The sequence below is a fragment of the Mobula hypostoma genome, chromosome 17 (genome assembly GCF_963921235.1).
Source record: "Mobula hypostoma chromosome 17, sMobHyp1.1, whole genome shotgun sequence".
Taxonomy (NCBI): domain Eukaryota; kingdom Metazoa; phylum Chordata; class Chondrichthyes; order Myliobatiformes; family Myliobatidae; genus Mobula; species Mobula hypostoma.
Window position 1 is genome coordinate 19,246,355 of NC_086113.1, and position 19,621 is coordinate 19,265,975.

Below are 19,621 nucleotides of genomic sequence, written 5' to 3' on the forward strand. Positions count from 1 at the left end.
AAATGCCATAATACGTGAGGTTATAGAAGGGCTTAACTTGTAAAAGGGATTCAGACAGTTAGTTCTTTTTCAGCTGCTGCAGTGCAATACACTAAATAATTTCCTTTTCTGTTGTGTAGTCTTTTTTTGTTTCATGTACCTTTTGGCAATCATCGTCGATTGACATTGAAGGAGGCCTGTGAGTTGCTCAGCTATTATCACATCTCAGCCGCGCACAGTCCAGAAACGTTAAGTGCTTGCTAAATGATTCAGTTCATTGATTACTTTGACGACTTCAACAACATTACTAACTTTGAGCTGTTGAAATTAATTTAAGCATCCCTTCCACTGATAAAAAGAGACATTTTAATAAGCTGCTTACTGATGCATTACAGCTGCTTCGGCCAGTTAGAGCAAGACTACACGTGATCTGTATTGTAAATCACAACAGAATTGGCACTATAAATAATTTTAACTCGTCCATCCATGTATGCCTGCATCCTCAGCATAAAATGAGGCTGATGTCATTTAGTTAAGCTCAGCATGTTGCAAAGGGAATGTCTCATGACATTCTGTGCAGTGATTGCAGTGAAAATTCTCTGCAGATATTTTGGAAATGTATAACAACTTGCAGGACTAATGACCACACAGGCATCGTTACCATCTGCTGTACAGGATTCAAATGCCAGTTAGTTAATGATTGGAATTGAACACTGGCTCCTGATCCTCAACAGAAATTTCACCTATCAATGCAGTTGACATCACTTCTTTATGAAAATACAGAAAAGGACACACAATTCAAGTTTTTTTTTACCCACTAGATTAATACTTTGGCAACAATGATTAATGTTTTGTCTAATCCATTACACAATTTGTTAAACTCATAAGATAGGCATGTTCTAATTAAGTATTTAAAATAATGGAGTGAAACAGAGACACCTTCTTCTCCCTTGTTAGGGAGAGAGAGAGCCTGTGGTATGTTGCCTACAGGGTGAACGGGCTGTCTTTAGAGTACTGCAAGTCTGTGTCTTTGCTGTTGCTTTGCTCATGCTTGAGTGCTCGATGGTGGGTGCTATGCTTTTTTTTGCCGGTGGGGGGAAGGGGGATCGTTGCTTGCTGCTGCTTATGCGTGGGAGGGAGGGGAACTTGAGGGGGGGGACTTTGTGGTTCTAACTTTTAACTGTCATTCATTCTTTGGGGGCACTCCTGTTTCGTGGATGATTGTGAAGAAAAAGCATTTCAGGATGTATATCGTATACATTTCTCTGACATTAAATGTACCTTTGAAATAAGGTTTTTATAAGCTTCACGTTTTTCCTCTGGTGGGGGATTCCACTAGTCATCTTACGATGATTGATGGGTTAAAATCAAGGTGGCTGTTAAGTTTCTTAAGTGTTGTTGATGCTGCATTTATACAATTATAGTATGTAGAGATTATACTATCACACTCCCGATTGGAATCATAAGACCATAAGATATAGGAACAGCAGTAGGCCATTCGGCCCATCATATCTGCTCCGCCATTCAATCATGGGCTGATCCAATTCTTCCAGTGATCCCCACTCCCCTGCCTTCACCCCATACCCTTTGATGCCCTGGCTAATCCAGAACCTATCTATCTCTGCCTTAAATACATCCAGTGAATTGACCTCCACATCTGCTCATGGCAACAAATTCCACAGATTTACCACCTTCTGACTAAATCGCTTGCCACAAGATTTCCAGCTTCAGAATTTGCTTGTGTGGCTGCACTATATGCTCAGCTCGTATAGTACAATGGCATTTCTAGTCACCATTGAGCAACAGCATATTGATGGGGAGATTTGATAATTGATTTTACTTGCACCTATCGGCCCATGTCTGAATGTGTCCCGGTCTTACTGCATGCAGGCATGGACTTCATAAATGTCAGAGAACAACCCCATTTCTGAACGGGTTGAAGGAGAGTCATTGATGAAGCAGTTGAGATTAAATCAGGTAGTACTTCCTTTTTCCCAGACAATTACATGTTAATCAACTGCACAATTATGGCTATTGTAAATTATTTTCGATACTAGTTTTAGTATAATCTCAAAGAAATGAGTGTTCTTGTGTGAGAAACATAGAATAAAAGCCTAGCAAGTACCAAGGAAAGCAGATGGGACATTGTCCGTAGTTGCAGGAAAGATTTGATACGAACATTAATAAGCTTGTTTTATCTCTACAGGGCAAGAAATAGATCACATTTTAAGTATTCCACAGTCTTTTGGTGTCATTATTAAAAAAAGATATACCTGCCTTGGAGATATTGTAAAAAAAAGATCGAGCAAGTTGATTCCTGAGGTTATGGAGTTGAGTGCTGAGAAAGGATAGAGTCTGTATTCTCTGGAGATTAGTGGAATTTACAGAGGATCTTATTAACATGTTCAAGGATTTGAAGGAATATTACAGGGAAGATGTCAGAGGATATTTTTCCTATTGGGAATTTAGAAAATGGGTATGGTCTCTGGTTAAAGGATTACCCATTCTAGTCTGAAAAGAGTATTTTCTTCTTTCAGAGGATTCTGTATATTTGGGGTTAACTACCCCAGAGACCTGTGGATCTCGGTTATTAAGGCTGGGGTGAATTTATAGTGGAATCCAATGCTGTGGGGATCAGGCTGGAAAATAAGGTTGAGACCTTCAGTCAATTCAGACATGGCAGAGCAGATTCAAGGGAATAAATGGGCCATTTTTCCTGGTGTGTATCCTCTGCTTATTGAAGACAGGATAAAAAAAGAGGAATTGGAAACCTGTTACATTGTATTTGAATAAACATATCTGCATGAAAAAATTTGCACACAGCTTTTAACACCATTGGAGATTTGGCTGAAAGAGCCATGTATTCTGCAATGTTCTTTCCTGGAAATGTGGAAGTTGGGAGTGTCAGATCTTTATGGTACAATGCATGACCAAAGTCACGGTGGAATGATAATTGTTCAAAAGACAAAAACGGAAGTATCTGATTGCATTACATCACTGCTAATATCCAGTTTTAGTTCAAGAATTTGGATTTCTGTTCATAGTTCATTGTAGAATTAATTGTCCCTTTGATTTGGATAGTGACTCAGTTATAATGAGGTACCTGCAGGTGAGGCATACAAGAAAACATATTTACAATATAAAAAATGTCCAATAAGTTTTCTTAAAGATTATTTAAAATTACAAGTTTAGATAGGAATAGAATTTCTCTAGACATTTGTCTGAAACTTGAAATGTTGATGTTAAATTGCTTTTCTCTCATTTTCAGGTTTTCGTAAAAATGATGAGATGAAGGCGATGGAGGTTCTTCCAATACTGAAGGAGAAGGTTGCATTCCTCTCAGGTAAACCAAACTTTTAAAATTTTAAACTATACCTTTAAGAGTTTGCTCTAGTTTAGAGGAGGACTGACTTCTAGCAATTACCCTTTTATCTGTTATCTTTCTAACTGTCCCTCCCCATTTTATTGCACGTTAATAAAAACCTATAGACCGATTCAGTGTTTTTGAACCTGAAGTTTAAAGAGAGTTCAAAGATGATGGGTAAAGGAGACATTGTGGATTAGGATATGGGCAGCAAAGTGGTGGATGTATTCTGTTTTATCTCTGCATTCCATGATTATGGAATTGCAAGCAATTTTAGTTGAGGAAAGTAGGGCTAAGTAGAGCTTTTTCGTGGCCTAATCACATCTGGTGGATAAATAACATTCTCGTCTATATTCCTTAGATGAAGAGGCTGAGATGAGGGATTCACCTGGTGGACATAGGAGAATATTTCAGCTAAGGGCATTAAAATACATACAACAAAAATATATTTATCAGCTAAGGTTGCACACACCTTCATATGCTGGAAATCTGAAACAGAAGTAGAAGATGCTGGAAATACTCATCAGTTGGGTAGTACCAATAGCGAGAGAAATAAATGCTTCAGGACTGATCTGCTCAGTATTTCCCCAATTTGTGTTGTCTTTTTTAAAATACCTCTTTTACTGCATCTCTGCATCTCTTGACTTAAATTCTCTGTCTGTTTCTTTCCCCCATTTTTAATTAGATTAATGATAAATTGTAGCAATCCGCTTCAATTCAGTCGAAGGATGATACAAATTCCAGAATTAGTAATTGTTAATGCCTTTCCTATCATTGCGGGAGATTTCAGCTAGGCCAGCTTGAAGAGGTGTCTGAACTACCACTTGCATATCACCTGTGGAACCAGACAAGCCAGCACACTTGACCACTGTTATACCACCATCAGGAATGCTTACCATGCCACACTTTGCCCGCATTTAGGGAAGTCCAATCTTCTGGCTGTACTTCTGCTCCCAGCATATAGACAGAGACAAAAGACTGCAGGATCATTGGTTTAGGACCAAGAAGTTATGGTCAAGAGAGGCAGGGGAGCACTTACAGGACTGCTTTGAGTTGCTGGAGTGAACAATGTTCAGGAGTTCATCTTTGAGTCTGATTGAATACGCCACATTTGTCACCAACTTTATCACAATCAGCATGGATAAGTGTGTGCCTTCAAGAACATACCTGTCATACCCAAACCAAAAGCCATGGATGAACCAGGAGATTAGTATTTGCTGAATGCTTGTCTCGGAGTCTGAAGTCAGAACATCTTTCAAGAGGGTGAATCCTTGCTAGGCCGTGATGGTGTACCTGGTGGGGCTCTGAAAACCTGTGCCAACCACCTCATGGGTGCATTCAGGAACATTTTCAATTTCTCACTGTTGCAGTCAGAGGTTCCTCCCTGCATCAATCTTACTGGTGCCAAAGAAGAGCAGGGTGAGGTGCCTCAACTTCTGCCGCCCAGTGGCACTCACATCTACTGTGATAAAGGGCTTTGATATGTTGGTCATAGCTAGAGTCAACTCCTGCCTCAGCAATGACCCACTGCAGTATGCTTATTGCCACAATAGGTCTGCAGCGGATACAATCTCACTGGCTCTCCACTTGGCCTTGGATCACCAGGACACTAGCAATACCTATGACAGGTTGCTGTTTATTGATTTCAGCTCAGCATTCAATACAATCATACCCTCTGTTCTAATCAACAAGCTCCAAAACCTGGTCCTCTGTACCTCCCTCTACAACTGGATCCTTAACTTCCTCACCTGAAGACCACAGTCTGTGCAAATCGGAAATAACATCCCCTACTCACAGGCAATCAGCACTGGCACACCTCAACGATGTGTAGTTAGTCCACTGCTCTACTCTCCCTAAACCCATGATTGTGTGTAGGCACAGCTCAAATGTCATTTTGAAAGGATCAAACACAACCACTGTTAAAATTCATATTACTATCTTAATGCATGCTCAACACTGAGCAAAAGTATTAACTATTTTATAGATGGCTGTTATCTCCTTTATTATGATTTTGCAGTTCAGGTTCATAAACATTTTGACTCAGTCACAAAAAATCTATGCTTGAATCCACAGATAGGCAACTTAGATTAGATTTAACTTTTTAAAAAGTCTTCGGAACTAGACGTGTAATATTTTCATTCAGCTTTAGAAGATCCAGTAGTAACTTAGTTTTTTTGTTGAATTTAATCTGTTTTGATTTTAGTAACAGCAAATAATGACTTCCTTATTTCCATGTATTAATTTGATGAGTTTAATATGAAATAATATAACTTTGTTAATGTACAATTTTTAAATTACAAGTTTCCTAGCAGACTCACCTTGTACAGTATTTGAACATGTTGATTCAAGTCTCTGGACTATAAACTCAGGAATGAATTTGGATTTTTTTTTAATGCTTTCAAGCTTTTCAGGTTTCTTAACCTTATTTTTTTTTAAACCAAAATGTGCATTCCTTAATCATTGTATTGAATATTTACTTCTCCTTTTTTCTTTGCTGTCACTTACCTTGGATACATTACTTACTTTCCTGAACCGTCAGAACAATTATTCCACCTCTGAAATTTATACACATACTTTGTACTGGTCTTTATCAGGGAAAAGGTGGCCACCAACATCTCAAAAGAAGCAGAAGTAATAGAGAAAATAGTTGAGAATTTTAGGAAAAGGTAGAAAGACTGACCGAGGTTAAAGTGATTTCATTTAGGTTGCTGAGGTTAAAGTGTCTAGATGAATGCTTCCATGAATGTTGAGAGGATTCAGGATGGAGTTTGCAGAAGGTCTTACTATAATCTTTCAGTACTTGGCAGGTTGGGAAAGCTCGAATAAAAGGAGAGCTTTGTGGGCATTTGGACATTCCGGAGGCCCAGTCAGTGGCAGGATCAGAGCAGTGCTAATTAAACAAAAGTACAGAAGGGACAAGCGGGGCAGCCATTGTTGGGAGTAGGCCAGCAGTGAGAGTAGTAGTGTCAGGCTTTGATTCAAGAGGCTTTGACGAGAAGAGGCTGAGGCCAAAGAAACAAGTTTAAAGGGTTAGTTTTTCATTTTGTTATTGCTGATTTGGTCTTGGTTGCCCCTTGTACAGTGCAGGCAGGGTGGCAGGTACGGCAGTGGAATGCTCCTCCTGTAGGAGGTGGGAATTCATGGAACCTGATGGCCTCCCTGATGTCTACACCTGCGTGTAGGAGCATTAAGGAGCTCGAGCTGGATGAACTAAGGAGGCAGAACAATTAATAAATAAGACTTTGGAGCAGGTGGTTACACACAGAGTGCAGAATTTGTGGAGTAGATGAATGAAGGCTGAGAGAGGTAAAGGAAGAAAGAGGTCAGTGCAGGGTCCCCCTGTAGCCATTCCCCTCAGCAACAGGTATACCCCTTTGGATACTGCTGAGGGGGATGACCTATCTGGGCAAGGTAGCAGCAGTTAGACCAATAGCAGTGTAGTCATCTCTGAGCCTCAGAAGAGTAGAGTGAAGTCAGGTGGAGCAATAGTTTAGGGGACTCAATAGTTAGGGAGACAAATAAGAGTTTCTGCGGCAGCAAAAGAGACGCCAGGATAGTGTTGCCTCCTTGGTGCTAGGGTCCAGGATGTTTCTGAGCGGTTGCAGAATATTCTTGAAGGGGAGGGTGAGCAGTCAGAGGTCGTGGTACATGTTGGTACCAATGACATAGGCAGGAGAGGGGTAGAGGTCCTATGCCGCAAGTTTAGGGACTTAGGAAGGATTCTGAAGAGCAGTACCTCCAAGGTGGAATCTCTGAATTATTCCTGGTGCCAGAAACAGGAAAGTAGCGCAGATAAATGAGTGGCTGAGGAGCTGGTGCAGAGGGCAGGGTTTCAAGTTCCCCCATCATTGGAACGTTCTGTGGGGAAGGGGTGACATGTACAAGTGGGATGGGTTGCACCTGAACTAGAGGGGAGCCAATGTCCTGGGAGGGAGGTTTACTAATGCTATTGGGGAGGGTTTAAACTAGATTTGCAGGGGGGATGGGAACCTAGGTGAAGAGGCAGAGAATGGAGTGGTTGGTGCACAAATAGAGATAGCTTGTTCGGAGTTTGTGAAGAAGGATAAGCAGATGATAGAGCAAATATGCACTTGGCCAGTTGGTTTGAGACGCCTCTATTTTAATGCAAGGAGTATCATAAACAAGGCGGATGAGCTTAGAGCTTGGATCAGTACATGGGACTAATATGTTGTGGCCATTCCAGAGACTTGAATGTCTCAGGAGCAGGAATAGCTGCCAAGTGTGCTGGGATTTAGATGTTTCAAAAAAGACGCGGAGGCAGGCAAAGGAGGTGGGGGAGCGGCATTGCTAATCAGGGATAGTCAGATATCAAGGCTGCAGAAAAAGAGGAAGTCATACAGGGAATGTTTACTAAGTCATTGTGGGTGGAAGTCAGAAATAGGAGGGGGCAATAACCCTACTGGGTGTTTTTTTATAGACCCCCCCCCAATAGTAACAATAATAATAGGGTTGTTGTGATGAGTGATTTTAACTTTCCTAATATTGACTTGCGTCTCCTTAGAGCAAAGGGTTTAGATGGGGTGGTGTTTGTTAGGTGTGTTCAGGAAGGTTTCCTGATGCAATATGTAGATAAGCCAACTAGAAGAGAGGCTGTACTTGATCTGGTGTTGGGAGATGAACCTGGTGAGGTGTCAGATCTCTCGGTGGGAGAGGATTTTGAAGGTAGTGATCAGAACTCTATCTCCTTCACCATAGCGCTGGAGAGGGATAGGAGCAGACAATTTGGGAAAACATTTAATTGGGGTAGGGGGAAATACGATGCTATTAGCCAGGATCTTGGGAGCATAAATTGGGAGCAGATGTTCTCAGGGCAATCTGCATCAGTATGTTCCGTTGAGGCACGGAAAAGATGGTAGGGTAGAAGAATCATGGTGTACAAAGGACGTAGAAAATCTAGTTAAGAAGAAAAGAAAAGCTTACGAAAGGTTCAAGCAACTAGATACTGTTAGAGCTCTAGAAAATTACAAGGGTGCCAGGAAGGAGCTCAAGAATGAAATTAGAGCTAGAAAGGCCCATGAGAAGGCCTTGATGAGCAGGATTGGGGAAAATCCCAAGACATTCTACAGGTATGTGAAGAACAAGATGATGCGCTGTGTGAGAATAGGACCATTCAGGAGTGATAGTGGAAACGTGTGCATGGAGTGGGAGGAGGTAGCGGAGCTACTTAATGAGTACTTTGCTTCAGTATTCACCAATGAAAAGGACCTTGGTAATTGTGGAGATGACTTACAGCGGACTGAAACACTTGAGCATATAGACATTAGGAAAGAGGATGTGCTGGAGCTTTTGAAAGGTATTAAGTGGGACTGGACACGATATGCCCCAGGGTACTGTGGGAAGAGTGGGAGGAGATTGCTAAGCTTCTGGCGATGATCTTTGCATCATTAATAGGGACAGGAGAAGTACCAGAGGATTAGAAGGTTGCAAATTTTGTTCCCTTGTTCAAGAAAGGGAGTAGAGATAACCCAGGAAATTTTAGACCAGAGAGTCTTACTTCAGTAGTGGTCAAGTTGTTGAAGCTCCTGAGAGGTAGGATTTAAGGAGCATTTGGAGAGACGTAATCTGATTAGGGGTAGTCAGCATGGCTTTGTCAAGGGCAGGTCGTGCCTTACGAACCTGATTGAATTCTTTGAGGATATAACAAAACACATTGATAAAGATAGAGCAGTGAATGTAGTGTATATGGATTTCAGCAAGGCATTTGATAAGCTTCCCCATGCAAGGCTCATTCAGAAAGAAAGGAGGCATGGGATTCAAGGAGGCCTTGCTTTGTGGATCCAGAATTGGCTTGCCCACAGAAGGCAGAGGGTGGTTATAGATGGTTCAAATTCTGCATGGAGGACGGTAAACAGTGGTGTTCCACAGGGAGCTGTTCTGGGACTCCTCCTCTTTGTGATTTTTATAAATGACCTGGATGAGGTAGTAGAAGGGTGGATTAGTAAGTTTGCTGATGACGCAGTAGTTGGGTGTGTTGTGGATAGTCTGGAGGGTTGTTAAAGATTACTGCAGGACATCCATACGATGCAGAGCTGGGCTGAGAAGTGGCAGATGGCGTTCAACCCAGATAAGTGTGAAGTGGTTAATTTCAGTAGGTCAAATTTGAAGACAGAATATAATATTAATGGTAAGACTTAGCCCTGTTGGAGAATAAGAGAGATATTGGGGTCCATGCCCATTGGACATTCAGAGCTGCTGCGCAGTTTGACAGTGTTGTTAAGAAGGCGTATGGTGTGTTGACCATCATTAACCGTGGGATTGAGTTCAAGAGCCGTGAGGTAATGTTACAGCTATATAAGACCTTGGTCAGACTCCACTTAGAGCACTGTGTTCATTTCTGGTCACCTCACGACAGGAAGATTGTGGATACTATAGGGAGAATGCAGAGGAGGTTTACAAGGATGCTGCCTGGATTGGAGAGCATGCCTTATGAGAACAGGTTGAGTGAACTTGGCCTTTTTCCTAAGGCTGAAATGGCTAACATGAGGAAGCATAGTTTTAAGGTGCTTGGAAGTAGGTACAAGGGGGATATCAGAGATAAGTTTTTCACACAATGAGTAGTGGGTGTGTGGAGTGCACTGCCAGTAACAGTGGCAGGGTCTTTTAAGAGACTCTTAGATAGGTACATGGAGCTTAGAAAAATAGAGGTCTATGCAATAGGGAAATTCTAGACAGTTTCTAGAATAGATTACATGGTCGGCACAAGATTGTGGGCTGAAAGGCCTGTAATGTGCTGTAAATTTCTATGTTCTATGTACTCTCCAGAGGCAAGAGAGATACTGAACAATGGGAAATATGACACTGATGTTCAGAAACGGATGTAAGAACCTGCCAGACAGTCGAAGAGCAGACAGCTTAACCTTGGCAGTAGGAAAGTTTTTAGAAGCCATAATCAGCAAGAAAAATTAATCAACTCTTGGAGTAAATTCAGCTGATAAAGGAAAGCCAGTATGGATTTTGTAAAAGAGAAATTCTGTTTGGCAAAGCTTCATATTATTTTAGAGAGTAACAAAGAAGGTTGATGAAGGAAATGCAGTAGATGAATTTTCAGAAAACATTGGAATTGTCCCACATAAAAGGCTGGTTACCAAGATTGAAGTTAATAAAATAAAGAATTTGCATGGATCAAAAATTGGCCCAAAGAAGGCAGAGCGTCATTGTAAACAAATGTTTTTTCAGAGTAGAATGTGATGCATAATGGGGTTCCCCAGGAATCATTTCTGTGTTCTACTAGACAACGGGGTGACCCGTTGGGGCACCCTTAGAGAAGCGTGGTGCAGTCTGATATGACCAGAATGAACATTAAATTTTCCTGAATGCTATTGGTATCGCTTTGCTTTGGAATCTGAAGTAGAAAACCTCAGTTTATTAAAGAAGAACGATGCGTAGCAAAGCAAATATAGCTGCGCCTCGTTTAACGAAGGACACTTTTGATTGCATCATTTCTGGTTGATCTGCCACCCTCGTGCCTCTGGTTGTCATTCTAGAGACATGCAGCCCTTTCATCTGCTGTCTCTTCATCTCTTCTGCTGTTTATTCTTTCTCTCTGATCCTGGAGAGAATGCATGCATGTCTCTCCTCCTCTGTCACTTATTCTCTCATCTTTTTTTGTCCCGACTCTTTGATCCGAGAGTCGTGCGGCCCTGGCCTCATCCGATTCTTGTTCTCTCCCTCTCCTTGCCGCTTCCCGACGACGTTTAGCGCCATCTCTTGACCATCATGTCACCCCTCGCTTTCCACGTGGCATAATTAGACTGACCATTTTTTTTTTACCCTAATGCTGGATAGAAGATACGAAGTAGTAACACCTAAGGATGCTGATTATTCTTGATGATGTGGTTGGTGCTCTCCTAAATGGACGTGATATAGTCACCGCTGTCCTTTGACTTCAGCAAAGGGTTTTATGGGTGTCTCGAAGTATGTCATTACAATAAGATTTAATTATCTCTTATTGATGAGTGGCAGTTAGATCTGTACCAATCCTGCACATGTTGATGGTGATTAGCAGAATGTGGACCCCTCGAAATAGAGCTACCCTGCCCTTTTGCTCTGGTAGGTGTCGCTGCTGAGGCTGGCCGCGCGCATGTGTCGGGCTGGCGCATCCTGATTTCCATGATGGCCGATCGGCTCTCGGGTGAAAGCCAGCCTGTTGACTTTTGGGGAATGAGCAATTTTATACAAATATATAACCCTGAACTTTGCCTGCATTCTGTAAGTTAGCGCATTTTAATTCGATTTAGCCAAAAAAAGTGCTGCTATAATGCACCGTTTGCGCTAATTGGAGGTCACAAACGGATAGACAGAGCATGAGAGTTTTAGTATTATATAGATACCTAGAAATAGCAATTCTGCCTATTTCTAGATCAATGGTAATGAATTTTAAATAGCCAGGTAGAGTAAAATTATAATATTTATCAGCAGCATTAACTTGGAAGTGTGATAAACAGGGAGGAGGATAGAAAAGAATGGCAAAAGGGCATAGTCTGACAGATTGAGCAGACATGTCTCAGTTGAACTTTATTGTAGTGAAGTCTGAAGTGATACATTTTGGCAGAAAGAACAAGGAGAGGCATTGTCAGCTAATTGGTACATTCCTAAAGGGTGTTCGGGAGCAGAGGGAACTCAATCCATAAATATTGGAAAGTGGCAGGACATGTTGAAAGAGGAGTTACTGAAGCATTTACAATTCAAGCTTTGTAAATAAAGACAGAGAATACAAAAATGAAAGATTATGTTAAATTTTCATAATGTGTTGTTTAGACCAGAACAAGCTAGCAGAGTGATGCTAACAACATTTGAGTTTCAGATGAAGGCCAGCAAGTGTGTTTCTGCTGTCCCAGTTTGCTTGGCAGCTTATACCAGAAGAGTGAAAGTAGTGGAAAGTTTAACTATGTGTCAGCACCATATACTGATAAGATGTTTCAGCCTTAAGCAACTATATGTTAGGAAGCCACAAAGTAGTTTTCTATGCTGAAAATGATCTATGACTGTAATTGAAAAAATAAGCAAAGTTTGCACAGTCAGGAGCAGTTTCTAATTAGAACTGAAATTATGATGCCTTCTAAAGAGTGCGTTATGTTTCCACGTGCAAGATGACAGAAGCTTGTTTTTCCAGAATAGTTCATTTTGACCTCATTTTCGTGCAGTAGAAAGGCAAATAATAAAATATTAAGTTTGTCTTCAGAATCTGCATTCATCAGGCTATTTCAGGGGCTGCTTTGCAAGTGATTTTATATTCCAAAAGAAAGTTAGATGGATGTATTAGTACTACCATGCCAATTAAACATAACTTAAGAAACAAAGAGTAAGAAAGACTATATACCTGCTTGAGCCTGCTATGCTATTCAATTTCATCTTGTTTGATCTGATAGGTTGCCTCATTTCCACTCTCTTTTGCATGATACCCATACTCTTAGATTCCTGAATCATCCAAGAATTTATCTCAAACTTGAATACACTGAATGACTGAACATTTACCCTTTGTGAGAGAATTCCATTACTTCTGAACCTATTAAGGGAAGAAGTTCCCACTCATTCTCTTCCACCCCTCAAGTATTGTGTTTCATTAGAATCACCTTTCAGTCATCTGAACTATAGAGACTATAGGCTGATGAACACACAATTAATTGATGATCTCAGGTCATCATTGTTTCGCTATTCTGAATGCATTGCTTCCAGCATGTTACATTCAATGTCTTATGTATGATAAAAGTAATCATCACAGATTATACTATCCCAAGTTTTCCTGCAGAATTATAGAAATAAAGAATGAGATAGTTATGCCTACCTTTGCCAATTTGAAAAATATAGATGGGAGAATTACAATCAAAACTTCTTTCTGCCTGGTGTTTTCTGAACCTCTATGCTCAAGGATCTAAGTAAAAAGAAAAATCTGTTGCCATAGACTGAACTTATTTCTTAGTTCATGAATACCTTACTGCACCTGCTTCTGTCTATCCATTATCCTCTCCCCATCAGGTTCTACCAGTCACTGATCAGCCCACACCCCTATGTCCTGCTTGTATAGTGGCCATCTTTCTTCTCCCTTTAATACAGGGCGTTGACCCAAAGCATCAGTTTTAGTCTTTTACTTTCCCAGATACTGCTTGATTTACTTAGTTCTTCTAGTGTTCTGTTTTTGTACTGAGAGATTCCTACTTGAGATAAAGTAGAATAATAGAGCATTCTACTCTTCTGAGATTTGGCGGGTGCTGCACCATTATGAGGAAGCACTTCTGTACAGCCTCAGACATTTATCAACAAAGGTGATTCAGGGATATCTCTTCAGCCTTCCATGGTTTCTGTTCAGTAGCCATCTTGGACAAACGTAGTTGTTGTAGCTATATCCTAAGTCTATACTTGTTGTTTCTTGCTTTATTTAGGATTTCTGACTTTGGTAATTTCAACCTCAGTGAAAAAAGCAATTTCATTCCAAGTATATTGTAAAGAAATTTTCTGCAGGATTTAGAAGTTAGAAGATTTTCTTTTTTTTAAATTATTTGCTTGTCTTTATCTGTTTTTGGATTTTTTTCTCTCTCCAGGTGGACGAGATAAGCGTGGAGGCCCTGTCTTGACATTTCCAGCACGCAGTAACCATGACAGAATAAGACAAGAAGATCTTAGGCGGCTTATCTCTTACTTAGCTAATATTCCTAGGTATGATATATGCCACATTTTTGTTTCTGAAAATTGTGTTAGTCATCTATGTGTTAGCATAGATACTGTTTGCTGCAGAATTGTAACTCATTTACTTCAAAATGTGAATTGTTGATGAAATTTTATACCCAATAATTTTGTAATTTTGCCTAGAAACTAGTGAAAATATTAAGGGATGACAATTAAATTGATAGTATTGAAAAGTACTGTTGATGTGGGTATCAATAAGACCATAATACATTAAACATAGGACCAGAATTAGGCCATTCGGCCAATTGAATCTGCTCCACCGTTCCATCATGGCTGATTTATTTAGTGTAATATATTACAAAGTTTGACCATATGAATTGAATGTTTTCTTTGTTCTAATCTGATATTGCAATTTGAAAGTCTCTACATATTCAAATACCAGATTTGAAGAGCAGTGTTAATCTGCTCCTGGAGTTTAGTGCCCCTTTCCTGTTGTTGGAATAAAAAATAGCTTGATGTTACTTTGTACTCTTAAGGGCAGATTTATTACTTATTAAATTATTAGTGCCTTTGTCCTCGGTACTGTAAGCTAAACTACCATTGGATTAAAGAATAGAGAAATGAACTTCTTTGTCACCTTGATTTGGCTTTATGTATTTCATCTACCCATGCATTTGATTTTAAATTCTTTAGCTTTAAATTTGTAAGCAAGTTCTTGCTGGAAATTAATTATAATAGATATGCCTTCTGATCTGATTAATAAGTTCATTGGAGAAAACATTTTTAACTGAAATGAACAGAATTATCATAGTTTAATTTCTGCTTATTCTAATGATTAAAGAGAAAGTGTGAATATTTAACTTTAAACTGTAATTTTAATGTGCTCTGTTACTTATTGGTATGTAATTTAGAAGCTTTTATAACTCAATGTTGATCACACTATCTTCTGTTCTTTCTAACTGAAACGAAGAAGGAGAAGTAATGCAATCAATCCTTGTGTTTTAATCAAGCAGAGAAAAGTGTGGCTCAAAATGGTGATTTCATTAAGTCATTTAATATGCTGGACAAAAATGATTGAAACTGCTAATGACACTTTTAATGACACTGGATAGTACGCAGAAAAGGGATTCGACACCAAAGGGGAAATACTAACCAGTAAGGGGACTTGGAATTTATGACATCTAATTAGAGAGAACTAGTTTACTTAGCCATTAAGGAGTCGGCCATTTAGCTCCTTAGTTCCGTTGTGCCATTCACTAGGATCATGGTAAATCTGTGACTTATTTTGCTACCCTTTCCCTATATCCCTAAATAACTTGGTTAGCAATGTTATCTTTCTCACATTTGAATGAATGATTCACTTTGCATTTTAGACCATTTGTGGAAGAGTTCAAACTAGTACCACCACCTTTGTGAAAATCTTCTTATAAACCAGGCACTAATTTTAGATTATGCTCTGCAATCCAGAAATTATTGCTTCACTGACTTTGCCAGTTCTTGTTAGTTTCAAACCTTCGAAATCATCCCTCAGCCTTCTAAATTCTGGAAGCTACTATCATCTTCTTGTGATGATTCTTCATTTATTCCTCACAGTCCATGTATCATTTTGGTACAACATAGCTCCAACAAAGACCAACATACCTTTCCTATGATTCATTTGTTATTACTACTTTTGCCATTCTACCAATATATTGAAGTACAAGATGTTCTATGTGCAGCCACTCTGCCAAGTCCACGTGAACATTACAGACTTCATTAAAGCCTCCTAATTTAAAGCACCCACCAAAGTTTAGAATAACTACTCTGTATCTGTCTGTCTACAAGTAACATTGCTCTTGTCCTTTTGCTACTTTTGGGTTTTCAAGCCGACACCGTCATTCATAAGATCATAGCTGACTTTCCTTTTCAGTGCCGTTATCCGCCATTGTCCCTATTTCTGTATTGTCCCTATTTCTGTTCACTCCCTTAATGGCCAGACATCTATTGATCTCTGTTATGAACTTAATGGCTGAGCTGCTGTAGCACTCAGCGTGAAAGAATTGCAGTGGTTCATCAGTATCTGAGTGAAAATGTTTTACCTCATCTCAGTTTCATTCTTGCAAGTGCAAGTGCTGTCTCATGCTTATGAGTGCCCATGCACCTGCCAGTTGCAAAGAAAATTCTGGAACCTTATATTAGGCAAGTAGAAGCAGAGCATTTAGAAAACAATGATGAGATTGGACAGAGCCGGCATGTATTTATGAAAGGGAAAGCAAGTTTGACATTTTGTTAGTTTTTTGAGGATGTATTGAGAAAATAAGGGCAAAACATAGGATCTGGTGCGATTGGACTTTCAGTAGGTCTTTAATACTACATAAGACATAATTTAACAAAGATAAAGTAGATAATATTGGAGGAGGTTGCTGTTGAAGTATTGTACTGGACTAGACTAAGACTTGGTTAATGGACAGACAATAGAGGAGGAATAAATGTCATTTTTTGGTTGAGGGGTTATGAATAACATGGATTACTGCTAATGCCTGAGCTTTTCACAGTCTGTATCAATTATGTGGGTCGGGTGGGGGACTGCTAGCAAGATATTGAGTCGTAAGATATCAAACCTTGGCAATGATGCAATGATGTAAGTGGTATTGTGGAAGGTGTCAAAAATGCAGTGTGTTCTAGGGTAATAAATGGGCTATGTGAATGTGCAAGGATACCTTCCCTGCTTCTCTGTCGAACTCTGTTCTTGCCCCATGCTTCCAGTCCTTAACTATCACCAAAGACCCTGCTTCTCTTTCAGCATCACCAGTGACTCGCACTGCTCACCCCTGTTGACCTGCTGCTCCCTTTACACCCTCTCACTCCTTTGTCTCCTCATCCTCCCTTATTCTTTCTTTCCGCCTTGCCTTATCCCTCTGCTTCACCCCTCCCTCCACTTCTTTCTCTCGTACACCTTCCATCCCCTCGGTCAGTGTCACTATTCACCTCTTCATGCTGTCTGAGTTTCTTATTTGTATATGCTCAAGGTGTGTCTTGATTTCTTCTCTGCAGTGAGGAGGTGTGTAAACGTGGATTCACTGTGATAGTTGACATGCGTGGCTCTAAGTGGGACTCCATCAAACCGCTGCTGAAGATTCTACAGGAGTCATTTCCTGGCTGTATTCATGTTGCACTGATCATCAAGCCGGACAACTTCTGGCAGAAGCAAAGAACTAACTTTGGCAGCTCCAAGTTTGAGTTTGAGGTACTTTCAGAGTAAAGACTAGAATTTATTTTACAATTTTCAGTTCTTAAACATGCCGAACATTACATTTAATTTACATTCTTCGTTATTTCAAACAGAAGATTTTAGAGTTTATTTAAAATTTCAACATTCCTGCCAGTTATCCACAAGACAAACTGTTGTTGTTAACTTGTGAAAAATCTCAGTTTTTTCTCTGCAAGTTTTATGAAAACACATCCATTATTGTATTGAGAGGCAGCGTAGTAGCACTAGGGTTAGTGTGAAGCTTTACAGCGCTAGCTGTAAGAGTTGGGCTCAATTCCCACCACAATCTGTAAGGAGTTTTTGCATTCTCCCTATGTCTGCGTGGGTTTCCTCCAGATGCTCTGGTTTCCTCCCACATTACAAAGAAGTATGATTGGGGTTAGTACAGTCGCCTTCCTTATCCAGGAGTTCTGCATGCGCGAATTCAACCAGCCGCAAATTGGGAAAACCCAGAAGCTCTCTCTCCAGCACTCGTTGTTGGAGCATTGTTCGTTTGCTATTTTGTTTCTGTGAAAAAATGGCTCCTAAAGAGCAATTCCTTAAAGACTAAGAGTAGATCTTTTGAAAAGTAGCATGTTGCATTCCTAAGTGGGCCGTAAGGTCAGTCAGAACGAATCGAGCATTCACACAATAAAGCGGAAAGAAGCTGAAATTCGTGGAAGTGTTAGTGCTGGGGATGGCTGGCTGGCTATGTAAAGCGCTACAGCCTCAAGAACTTAAAGATCACGGGAGAATCGGGATCGGCTGATGCTCAGGCGGCATCGGTGTTCCCAGAAGAGCTACGATGGTTGCGTCTGTACTGAACATGTACAGACTTATTTTCCTTGTCATTATTCCCTAAACAGTACAGTATAACAACTATTTACATAGCATTTACATTGTATTAGGTATTATAAGTCAACGGAACAGAAACACTGCGGGCAGCGGGTGCTGTGCTGCCCTGGGTCCTAAAGTCCACCGGCACTGAAACAGGTTAAATAAGGGACTTGAGCATCCGCGTTTTTTGGTATCCGCGGGGGTCTCGGAACCAATCCTTCATGGATAAGAAAGGCCGACTGTATGTTGTGGGTATGCTGTGTTGCTGCTGGAAGTATGTCAACACTTGCAGACTGCCTAGCGCAATACTCACTGATTTAATTTGACATAAACGATGCATTTCACTGTATGTATGATGTATATGTGACAAATAAAGCATATCTTTAATCTTTATCTTTTCAATTGTATAAGCCAGTTAAAAACTTTACTTACAGATGGTTTAAGATGGTTCCTGAAGCTGGCAGGACAGTGCTGCTATAGCAGACCAATAACTTGTCAGTTAAATCTGATGAATTACAATTTTTTACTTTTGCTTCTATATGAAGTTTTCATCCAAGAGAATTTAAAAGGATCAGTGGGCATACGTGCTTCTCCATTGTATTCTGTGATAAAATGATGTTCAGTTCAATACACTACAAATAGTTTTAGGCAGCCTTTAACTGCTTTTACGTGACCCTCAGGCATCAATTGTAAAGAATAGATTTCCTACAGTTAGCAACTGCATGCAAGTAAGCTGCTTGTAGTTTTTATAGAATGACAAAGAAGGCCTGTTTTTCATCACGTCTTCCGAACCGTTATTGGTTTTGTTGAGACTTTTAAAACAAGCAGTTTCTTTCAGAGTGAGGTCATGCTGGTCATTATTCTGCACTTTGATTTGTGAAAAAGAAGGGTTCCAAATTGACTAAGCATGAGAGAATGGCTTGGTGAATATTTTTGTTAAGAGTTGGGAGGCAATACAAAACCAATTATAGTTCACAGCATGTGTAATGGGTGTCTAGTCACGTGAAAAAGCTTTTGATCAGCTGTGCGATGGCAGTGATGCTTTACTTATACAGTGCACACTTGTATAGCAATGATGTGAAAGGGATGGAAATTCGGGTCTTGTAGGAGAGACTTGAATGGTAAAACAGCAGGATTAGTTAAAGACTGGTCTTAAAAAAGAATTTTAGGTGCTTTTAACCAGATAAAACTGACGGGTTTTTGCACCTTCTCTAACGCTATCAGCAAGAGGATGAGTGAAGAGAGAATGTATAAAAATATATGATTACTTCAGAATCAGAATCAGTTTTATTATCACCGGCAGGTGTCGTGAAATTTGTTAACTTAGTGGCAGCAGTACATTATGATACATGATATAGAAGGAAAAAAAAGTAAAAATAAGTAAGTAAATAGTCCTTGGTGAAAAAATGCATGTTAGACTGTGGAGTTTATGATAAAGGACTCAGCAGTTCAGGCAGCATCTGTGGAAAGAAAATGGGGTCAACATTTTGAGCTAAGAAGAAAGAAATTTTGATTCTGACATTTTCCCCCTCCTTGTCCTGATGAAGCATCTCATCCCAAAATGGCCA

General features: G+C 40.0%; 1 protein-coding gene across 6 annotated transcripts in view; it reads left to right on the plus strand.

Annotated features, from left to right (window-relative positions):
• The window catches only part of LOC134357872 (triple functional domain protein), a 345,138-nt gene that overhangs the window by 101,961 nt on the left and 223,556 nt on the right, over positions 1-19,621 (plus strand). For all 6 annotated transcript variants that reach the window (XM_063069603.1, XM_063069602.1, XM_063069598.1 and 3 more), the window contains exons 2-4: positions 3,248-3,322; positions 13,903-14,017; positions 17,021-17,213. In XM_063069603.1, coding sequence (XP_062925673.1) covers positions 3,248-3,322; positions 13,903-14,017; positions 17,021-17,213 — 383 coding nt within the window. The remainder of the gene's footprint in view (positions 1-3,247; positions 3,323-13,902; positions 14,018-17,020; positions 17,214-19,621) is intronic.